Here is a 10,801-nt window from a genome sequence, read left to right as displayed (position 1 = left end):
AATTTTCATAAGGGGTTGCATCAGGTTTTTTTGAAGAAAATTGGAAAAATACAACATTTTCAGATTTTAATGCCAATGGATTGGAAATTAAACTACGAGTTCAACGAGGTATGACATTCCTTATTCTGACTTTTATTTGCGATTTGGCACCCGAAATACTGACTTACAACACTTGCCAAAAAAAAATATGCTTAAAACTTTTTGGGCCATCAACTCTACCTTTGCTAATTGTGTTGATTGTTTCAACAATCCGTTCAACCATTTGTATTCATTCAGATTCAGTGCCTTGCGCCTAGCACATTTCATAAAATCTTTTCATTTTTCCTTAAAGCAAAAAAAAAAAAAACCAGGTAAGTTCGTACTTCTAATTAACCAATCGCTCGCGAGTTATACAAATATACACAACGCACATAGAATGGCCAATTTCATAAAGACCGAGGATCAGGTGAAGATCAGCGAGATTGTGGAAAAATTGGTCAAGCAAAATTCCAAACGCTATGCCAAGGAAGAAGAACACAACCTGAATATACCGTGTTGTTCCCGGGACGTAATGCTGAAATGCCCGGAATTGTCGGGCATTAGGTCCGTTTCCGACTTCGAATCGTTTGGCCCTCGAGCCGGATCCACACATATCTACCGCACGGCTGAGCTAATGACCATCGGTCGCCGTGTGGCCAATCGCATGGTGGATTTGAGTGGCCACCGCGAGATGTTGAAAAATCGCTACCAACTGGACGAGCGCCTCCGATCCGCTGGAATCTATCACAATCGCCTGGGAAATCCGTATGGACCTGCTGCCGAAATGGAGGAGGGTGGACATGGTGACACCGATCCTGGCAAACCCACCACATCCATGGGTTCCAGGGCTTAAGGAGGGCCCCAATAACTATTTTTAACATTGAAGCCTGCTATATCACTGGGCCCATAAACACATAATAAGACTGTACATGCTGTTAACTTTCCGTTGAAAAGCAATAACTTAATTAAATTCGATTTAATTCTATGGCAAATACAATTAAACACACGCTTTAAATCTATGGTATGGTAAACATTTTCTTTCACTTCATATATATATATGTATATCCGAATGAGGATAACCTCTAGGGGGTGCAGGTCATTATGGAGCGTAAACCGAACTTAATACCGAAAACCATTACAAAAGTAGGTGCCTGATGTACGTGACTGGATACCCTTAATTATGGTTATGGAAACGCCGTGTGGATCTTGGCTAAAATGGAAACTAAGCCAATGACAGATGCTGTCGCTCTGGCTGTCCCAACTGTCTCTCCATTTTCATTCGCCGGAACCATCCGCTTCACCCGGCGAGTATCTTGTGTCCGTGTTTTTATGGCCACAGATTTATGAGCAGCTAATTTACTAAGCTAATTTGTTGAAATTTAAATACACTTGCAGCTGCCAGAGGCTGTGACAGCCAGCTTGTGGCACTTTTCAGAGTGAGATGTGGATGTGGATGCGAGTGTGGGTGGTGGACGTGGACGTGGACGTGGGTGGCTCCACTTTGGTCTGTGCCCCCTTTTTGATGACGTTACTTCGCACGCACCACACAATTCTATATGCAAATGCCGGGAATCGGGCAACCACCTGCAGAGCTTATCTCCTGTTCGAGTCGACCAGCTGCACATCAAAAAACCTTCTGGTCAAAGTGATAAATCAATTTTAAGTCCTCCAGTTCATCTCAATACACATAGTTAATCTTACTTAATGCGTAAGGGCTAATATTTTATCAATAAACATAGCTAAAATAGGTCTAAAACATTGAAGTTATAAATAAATATTGTTAACAGTACACTCAAAAACAATTCGATCTGATACTTGTAAATTTCTATAGGCTAAAAAATTACCTATTCCTTAAAAAAATGGTTTTCAAATAAAGTTAATTTTCTTAAAGTAATTAATTAACGAACAATTTTTAAAAGGCGAATACTTAACCTTACAATCTTAAGGCTATGCTATCATATTTCAGAAAAAACAGTTGAGAATAATCAAAGCTTACGCCATGCATAAAATTTACTTTTCTTAATTTAAAAACTTAAAAAATAAGTTTATTATTTTAAAACTTCAATAGTTTTTTTTTTGAGTGTATGCTGTCTGAACCAACAATGCCACCACATAGGACTCATTTGGAAATGGTGGCGAGAAGTGACAACTCACGGCGACCATCAGCCATGACTCACGTACCGCTGGAGTCCTCCGTTCATTGTCCTCGGAAAAGTCGCTTATCACTAAGTCGGCACTTCCAGAAATTTATTTTTACCAGTCATCGCTCATATAAAGGGTAATACTGAGTAGTTTAGATTATACTTCACACATGAGTGTCTCATTTCAAAATCACGTACTAGTTGAATTTCTCCTGCTGTTCCTTGAAAACCCTAGGCCTTGTGCCATAAGAATTCCGAATACCAATTAAGGGATTTTATGATAGGATCATGTTTCAATTAAAAACTGTATTTTTACAACCTGACTAATTTATTCCCCCACCCTTTTATTAGGTCTTAAGCACCTGCAACGATACAGCTTTCATTCTATTTCCCTCATGCATATGTAAAACTATATTCCTGATCAATTTAGTAGCACGCTCCCATGTCCATGGGCATAATGAAAATGTTTGCAAATCGCATACGAACAGTAGCAGTGAAGGGCTTAAGGGGTCGGGGTCGGTAGGCCCATGGGCGTAGCCTGGCATAGCAGTATGCCAAGGGGTTGAGTTGGCCCAAGGGGAATTGCGGGACGAACAATTGTAACACGTATTCATTTCAAGCGTTTTATGCGTTGCTTGGCTTTTCTTTTTACACACAAAGAAATGGGGGGTAGTATTTTCTATGCCTAAAAAAATTATCAGCTCTTAAGTGTTTTGTAATATTTATACTTGCATTATTGTTTTGATTTTTAATTTTAGAATTTAATGAATTAATGAACTAGTTTCACTTTAGAATTTTCCTGCTCTTGCACTAGCGCTTATAATTCCCAAGTGTTTATTTGGAATTTTTTCAGGCTCAACTATGCAGTTGTAATTTTCACTGTGTGTCATATCCACTGTCCACCGGCCTGACATAGTTTTTGTTGCCACAGTGGCTTGGACCCAGCACCAGCACCAGCACCCCCATCCTCCTCCTTTCTCACTTTTCCCTCCTACCCTGACTTCACTGTACTGCTGCTCAACTGGCTGCCGTGGCGTGCCTGTGCGCTGACAGTAAATGCTGAAAATTGAGTGCAACTTGTCGTAACTTTATTTTCAAATATATGCGGAAAGGACTAACCAGACAATGCACAACACACTCACATTCACATCCTTGCACTCGCACTCCGTATAGCCGCACTCAATGAGAAATGTGTGGCGGCGCGCATTTAACATGTAAAACTCAGGCGACAAGAATGACGACACCGAAGTTTCGTAAGGAACAAGAAAAAAAATTTTTTTTTACTTTAAAATTTCTTTAAAGAATGTTCTTATTTTTGATTTTGTAAAATCTGGTGTAGGTAAGGTAGATAATTTCAAATAAGACATTTTGAATGGCTTTATAGACATACTATTTTAACAGTATACCCTATATAGACCTAATAGATCAGCACCAAACCTACAAGACTTTGTTGTTATTATTCTTGAAACCTTTGTCGCCTGTCGCACATTCATATGTGTGTGCTAAGTGTTTTGCAACAAAGTTTTTGCGTGCTTTTGTCTGCCGACTGCCGACTACCGACTGCCGCCTCCTGGTACTTCGTCCTGCCATTCTGAACCGCTCCGGAATCCCCTTCCGCTGCGATTCCTGGGCCACGGGCCATCACTACGGCTCCAGCTCCGGTGTGCGAGTCCTGGTGCACGGATACGGCTATAGTTTCTGCCCGGGCTCCGTTGGCACACAGAAAGAAACAGTGATATGATATGATGATGATATGGTACTACAATAGTTATGAGATTATCTATTTCACATATTTTAAAGTCGGAACTTTAAGAAAAAATGCATTATTATGAAGATTTTTGATTTATTTATTATGATGATGATATGGTATAAGAATAGTTTCAGGATTATCACTCGAAACTTTAAGAAATATATGATGAAATATAATTATATTCTGATTTTAATGATAGTACGCCTATATTTTTAATATAACTCACTGTTCAATATCATTATAATGCATTATAATATGATATCGTAGGATTTTTCTATCCGTGCAGCTCCGTTTACGGCACTCCATTCCCGGTCTCGGTCTCGTCTGCATAAGCTATGTGGTTGTCTCCTCTCAGGCTCAGGACCTTCCTCCTCCTCCTTTTCGCCTTCTGCGGTAAATTTAACGAATATGCAAGTCCTGGGCAGCTCCTCTTGTTCATTTCGGGTCATAAGTTCGCTGTGAAATTGTTTAACCCTTTAAGGGATCCTCCATTGTCTTCAAGAATAATATTTATTTATACAAAAGTAAAATTAACTTTTTCTTCAAAGAGCGAGGGCATGTCTCAACAACTTAATAACTTATTCAGTAGGAAGATTTCAGGCGCTTAAAAGCCTATAATTCCGAAGTCATTTTTCTGACACCACAAGAACAAACATGTTCGCTCTGCTAACGGGTTAAACTTAAGGCCTGTGGGGCAGGACACTCGTACAAAACCGACGATCAACTTTGACTTTTGTGCTTTTACTTGGCCACTCTTTACCGACTGCCACGCCCACAAAAGACACACTGGTTACCCGCCCAACGACCACCGCCCCCCCCCCGGACACGCCCACACACTCGACAAATCAATTGGCAATCAATGGACGCTGTCCGTTGGTTCTGGTAGTCAATAAATTGCAAGAATTTCTTCATCTTCTTCTTCTTGCTGGTCGACGGCCATTTTTACCGTTACGCGTTAAGTGGCCATAAAAGCAAGAGGAAGAGAGAAAAGTACCAAGTTTACCGTTGCATTTACTGTTATGCAGCCAAAGGATATGGGATATGGGCGATTTGAGCTTATTTTGTTGCATTTTCTCCAATACTATTGTTTTTTATTAAAAAAAAAAAACCTTTTGCAATTAAAGCGTTATCTGATTTTTTCCCAATCCCCTCTTTTCTAAAATTTTTGTGTCAAATCAAGCATTTAATGGATTCCCTCACACTTTCCGGGCAGATTTTGTTACCTTTGCCAAAGACTGGTGATATTTCGCCCCACTCGCAAACAATGTTGGAAGTGTCGGAAGCAGTGCTCTAAAACCATCCCGGAGGTAGGAAAAAAAATGGGCATCCAGTAAAGGTGGAAAGGACTTCTTTGAGTTTGCATTTCTTTGCCCGGCCAACCAATTTGAATATTATGCCAACAAAGAACAAAAAAAAAGCGAAAAACGTTAGGGGGATCAAAGCTGGAAGCATGGAAACTATTTAAGCCATAGTCGAATGCTCTTTTAAAAGATTTTCTGAAATTATTCTGATAATAATATTTATAATTAATATAATATTATAATATAATATTATTATTTTGAAAGCAAAATTAACAGTTCTTGTATAAAAAAAGGAAGTTTAAGATAAGTATTTTACACAAATCAAGTTAAGTAATGGTAAGCTAGTAGTAAGTAAGTAAGTAATTTTTAGTTTATTGTTTTTGACAAGGATATTTTCGAATATTCCCTATAGTACCCCGAAAGCTAAACAATCAAGAAGGTTGATTTTTCAAAGTAGCTTAGAGCCAGGAATGCGGGCCACTTGGAGAGGAATTTGGGGCAACAATTTACCGAAATGTCTAAGGACATTTTGATGGTCGAAAATACCCTTTCACACAAACACACACACACAGGCACAGCATTTACCCCCACAGATGCACGCATTGTGTGTATGGACAGCCGACAGCTCAATTCTCAGCTGGAAAATGCAGAAAGGGCAAAATGGGGGGCAAAAACACATCTCTTTTGAAACCCAATGCGCCGTTGGCCTTTGATAGTTCAAACCTGAGTGGGAAAAAATTGAGCCAAAAATTGTAATAGAAATTTTTGTGCTGCACACACACACACCCACATTGGCAAATATCGACAAGTGATGGAAGTTTTCCCTTCGGAAAACCCTGCGGCCTATATGTATGAAGTTTTCTTCTACCAATTGCCCAATTGTATGTGGGCGTAAGAATATTTTAAATTGCCATTGTCGATGGCACAAAGGCATCACAATTCCACTGAATTAAAACAAATAATTCTATTGCATACCCCCTGAAAATTAATGGGCACTCGCCGTTTGTTTTGTCGATAAATGTCATGCAAATTAAAATATGATATTACACGTGTTTACACGACTACTAAACATGCAGTTTACTAAGCGAAAAATATTGGACAATGGTTACATTTAGTCGCCAAATTAAAATATGATAGTTCCAACCTAACTTTTAGTTTTAAAAAATTTAATAAAGGGGTTAAAATTTTATTTTTGATTGACTTTTGAAATAAATTGCATGTGGCTAGGAAACAAAAAATCATTTGTATAATTCTTTGTATTTCATTATAAATTATTTTCTCTCATAAAAGAATAATTATACATTTGCTAGTGGGTTTTGAACACGGTCCACAGCCCAAATTGATATGTTTGCTTAACAATGTGTTTCTGAAATCCATCTCCCTATAAAAGCGCCAAATAATCTGTCGAAAAATCATTCGCACCGCGCAGGCAAAGGTCCGACTCCGCATGCTTTTATTATTTTAATTGAGGTAATACAATATTGCAGACACGTTGCACAAAGGACAAACAATATGTGCGAAACATATGAATGTCCGTCGTATCTAATTAAAAACTTAATTTAAGGAAAATATAATAGTGGCGAGCGGTTCGATCCGTTGACAACTGTTGCATTAAGTGTTGCCCCATCGTTTGCTGTAAAAATAACAATCGCCGACATGGACACACTGCAACACTGCAAACACGTTTGGACTTGTGCTAATGGCAATACAATTAATTTGCATTAATAATTTAGTCAACGCTTCAAATTAAAATGTATTTCAATTTGAGGCATATGGCAGCAGGCAGAATGCAGAAGGCAGTAGGCCATGGGTTGTTTTGAATTTCCATGTGCAAATATTTAACTCAATTATTAGCCCAATGAGCACTGATATCTCCGATTTAATTGTTTATCCAGAGCACACATACTTATTTACACACTGACTGCTGCTGCCGGCCAATAAATACGAAAATCAACTCGTTTTCACATTGTCGGGCCAGGGCCATAAATACCATGCGTATATACATATAAGTATTTTTTAAACTAATTACCAGGACCATAAAATGTACGGCGCCTGCAAGTCTGAACATGTTTGGCTTCCTTTGGCTTTTTTGCTGCAAATTATTATTATTAAAGTTTACATTTGATTTGCTTGTGCATTCGGTTGCGGCCATATAACTCAAATTAATTTCAATTTGCCGTAAATTATTTGACGCATTCGCAAAGCCATGTAATTTATGCAGCATTTAATTGCAAAACTTTAACCGCAAACTAAGCGTAAGGTAAACAAATCAACAAATTTATAATTTCCATGTCCATGATCAGGAATGTTTTATATTGCATGTTGGCAATTAGTGCATGGCACGGTGTTATCTATTATAGACATTGAATAGATGATTAAATTGAGGTATTTGAATGGGGGAATTCTAAAACTTCGTTGTCCATTTCCCACAAGCTTGATGATTTTAAGTTAGAGGCATCAGATAACGTGATTTGCAGTTACACTTAACGAAAGGATAACTTTCAAGGTGCTGGTTTCACAAGAAATTAATGGTTAAAATGAAATGGATAAGCTGCTTCGACTTCAAAAATATTTCTCCATGTAATTTTAGGACCTAATAATTCTCGAGCAGCATAAATTCCAACTGTAGATCCCAGAATATTAATCTTAACAATAGAACCATTATCCATATCCTGTTTATTCATATATAGGCAGAGCTGTGTTTTCTTTGAAAAGCAGAGTTATGTTGGGGTATTGTTTCAGCAAATCCAATGCAATGCATTGTTCTTATTGGCCATCTCGATTTAATCTCAACTTAAAGCCACGAACTATGAGGAAAATATGCCAGCACATTGTTAGCAGATTAAGATATTTTGTATGAGCATACAATTGGTATAAGTAGTCCAGCATTCCCAATGAATAATTAAACCTGGCAGCGGTCCGAGCACCTTTTGTGCCTCAAAATGCCAAATTGTGAAGAAGACCCAACCCGAAAATGGGGGGGCCTGGCGTTATGGAAACCACACATCCGTCAAATCCGAATGGCTGCCAGAAAATACTTCTATATGTTTGGCATTCGGCGAGCATCTGGGATGAAGGGCTCCCCAGGCACAATGGTATGTACTTACATTGGCCACTTGATTTGCGAACTTGTCTTTGATGTTGAGTTTTGAGGCCTGCCTCTGATAATCCTTCTGGAATTTAATTGAATTAATTTCCATCAGCCATCGGGGATTATATATGTGCACGTGCAGAAAAGTAGCATAATTTCATATAAAACTTATTATGGTATCTAAGAGTATGCAACGATATATTTTGAATCTCGAAGATGACTTTTCTTTTTATATTGCATACTTTTCAACACCTTTAGACAACAGCCTAGTAATATCCTGAGATATCTGTAGTTTTTTCTCCGTGTATCTATGGGAACATTCCTTCAGCTTAGTTCTAAGGGCTTAATATTTTAGCAATACAATGTTGGCAGGTGTCTGCAATTACCTCAAATTCAATTAAGTAATTATGAGGTCAGCACGGGCTGGCTCATGACAATTTAATGGTGTCGCCTCACTGGTGACCACTATAAAAGCCTAAGGCCCACTGGATACGGCGATTAAACCACATCGTCATGCTGTTCCGCAAACGTAAGCCCAAGGGCGATGATGAGGTGCTCACCTTTGACGAACTCACCCGATTCCCGATGACTTTCTACAAGACCATCGGCGAGGATCTGTATTCGGACCGGGATCCCAATGTGATAAGGCGTTACCTGTTGCGATTTTATCTGGTATTGGGGTTCCTCAACTTCAATGCCTATGTGGTGGGCGAAATTGCCTACTTCATCGTGCACATCATGTCGACTACAACTCTTTTGGAGGCCACAGCGGTTGCCCCTTGCATTGGCTTCAGTTTTATGGCCGACTTCAAGCAATTTGGACTGACGGTGAACAAGCAACGTTTGGTCAAGCTACTGGATGACCTCAAGGAGATGTACCCCGTGGACATAGAGTCACAGCGGAAATATCAAGTGCCATATTACAGGAAACACATGAACAGTGTCATGACCCTCTTCACCATCCTCTGCATGACCTATACCTCGTCGTTCAGCTTTTATCCAGCCATCAAGTCCACTGTTAAGTACTACCTAATGGGATCGGAGATATTCGAAAGGAACTACGGTTTTCACATCCTATTTCCCTACGATGCTGAGACGGATCTGACGGTCTATTGGTTTTCCTACTGGGGATTGGCTCACTGTGCCTATGTGGCCGGAGTTTCCTACGTCTGCGTGGATCTTCTGCTAATTACGACCATAACCCAGCTGACCATGCACTTTAACTTTATAGCCAATGATTTGGAGGCCTACGATGGCGGAGAGCATACGGATGAGGAGAATATCAAATATCTCCACGATTTGGTTGTCTATCATGCCAGAGCTTTGGAGTAAGTTTTCAGGTTTCCTTAAAATCTCAAGAGATTTCAAATCTATTCTTAAAAGCTCTTAAAAGTATGCTATATTATTTTTCCATTGGACTTGCGGTCTCAACATATTCTCTAGGGATTCCTTTTGAATTAAAAAATATTTCTTTAACGTTCTTATCCATTTTTCAGCCTTAGCGAGGAGGTCAACAGCATATTTAGCTTCCTGATCCTTTGGAACTTTATTGCCGCCTCGTTGGTCATTTGCTTTGCGGGCTTTCAGATAACAGCTTCAAATGTGGAGGATATTGTGCTGTACTTTATCTTTTTTTCGGCCTCCCTAGTTCAAGTCTTTGTGGTCTGTTATTACGGCGATGAAATGATCTCATCAGTGAGTTTTCTTGAGAAAATGTATATTTGTTTTTATATTTACTATTCCTAATATTCTAGAGCTCTCGAATTGGCCATTCTGCCTTCAATCAGAACTGGTTACCCTGCAGCACCAAGTATAAGCGCATCCTGAAATTTATCATTGCCCGCAGTCACAAGCCAGCCTCTATAAGACCGCCCACCTTTCCACCAATATCTTTCAACACCTTCATGAAGGTAATCAGCATGTCATATCAGTTTTTTGCACTCCTCCGCACAACTTACTATGGTTGAAGGAGTGCCAAATTAATACATGAGACAAAAGAAATTTATTCCCAATAAAGAATGCATATGTAGTTGAAAATATCTTAATTCCAAGGCTTAACTCTTGTATTTTCCATGTACGATAAATATTTTCTTACCTAATATGCTTTTGACAGCCAAGGCTGCCGAAGATTTTGCTTATTTTTATGGTTATAAGCTGCTAGGCATGAATTTTAAGAATAATACGTTTTAATCCCAGATTGTGGAAATCTCGAACCCTTTTCGCCCACATTTGCATTTTAAAGACCTGCATCGGAGCTTAATTTGCACGAGCATGTGGTTCTGCACCTGAGGCAGCTGTCATTTTGTTGCTGTAATTTTTAATTGCATATCAGCAATTTATAAATATTTACATCCCAGCACATGCACATGCACAGTTGCATGTCTCTCTGGCCAAATAAATCAATAAATGTCAAAAGCAATCAAAGCCCATAAAATGTATGATTGCCTCACCGCTTTGGCACTTTAAAGTGGGGGAGTGTGATAATGATGACCATTTGATA

The 10,801-nt window shown here is 39.1% G+C and overlaps 2 protein-coding genes across 2 annotated transcripts; both read left to right on the top strand.

Annotated features, from left to right (window-relative positions):
- The first annotated feature begins 215 nt into the window (after window positions 1-215).
- LOC108016716 (uncharacterized) lies at window positions 216-1,020 on the top strand. Its single transcript, XM_017083443.4, has 2 exons — window positions 216-350; window positions 415-1,020. Exon 2 carries the CDS (start codon window positions 416-418, stop codon window positions 869-871), a length of 456 nt encoding a protein of 151 aa, XP_016938932.2. The 5' UTR covers window positions 216-350; window position 415; the 3' UTR covers window positions 872-1,020.
- A 7,779-nt stretch (window positions 1,021-8,799) lies between these two features.
- Or92a (Odorant receptor 92a) lies at window positions 8,800-10,346 on the top strand. The gene is made up of 3 exons (XM_017083426.4): window positions 8,800-9,629; window positions 9,798-9,996; window positions 10,056-10,346. The coding sequence occupies exons 1-3, from the start codon at window positions 8,815-8,817 to the stop codon at window positions 10,266-10,268; spliced, it is 1,227 nt and encodes a 408-aa protein (XP_016938915.1). The 5' UTR covers window positions 8,800-8,814; the 3' UTR covers window positions 10,269-10,346.
- The last annotated feature ends 455 nt before the right edge of the window (window positions 10,347-10,801 follow it).

This window comes from Drosophila suzukii, chromosome X (genome assembly GCF_043229965.1).
Source record: "Drosophila suzukii chromosome X, CBGP_Dsuzu_IsoJpt1.0, whole genome shotgun sequence".
NCBI classification, from domain to species: Eukaryota; Metazoa; Arthropoda; class Insecta; order Diptera; family Drosophilidae; genus Drosophila; species Drosophila suzukii.
Note: the sequence above shows the minus strand (reverse complement) of the source record. Positions and strands in the feature narration are given on the sequence as shown.

What these genes read in the sequence shown, in the direction of transcription:
- Or92a (XM_017083426.4), top strand. Translation starts at nt 8,815, where the DNA reads ATGCTGTTCCGCAAACGTAAGCCCAAGGGCGATGATGAGGTGCTCACC. An exon ending in TATCATGCCAGAGCTTTGGA is followed by an intron (nt 9,630 to 9,797) that starts GTAAGTTTTCAG and finishes TCCATTTTTCAG; the next exon opens with CCTTAGCGAGGAGGTCAACA. An exon ending in GCGATGAAATGATCTCATCA is followed by an intron (nt 9,997 to 10,055) that starts GTGAGTTTTCTT and finishes CTAATATTCTAG; the next exon opens with AGCTCTCGAATTGGCCATTC.
- LOC108016716 (XM_017083443.4), top strand. Translation starts at nt 416, where the DNA reads ATGGCCAATTTCATAAAGACCGAGGATCAGGTGAAGATCAGCGAGATT.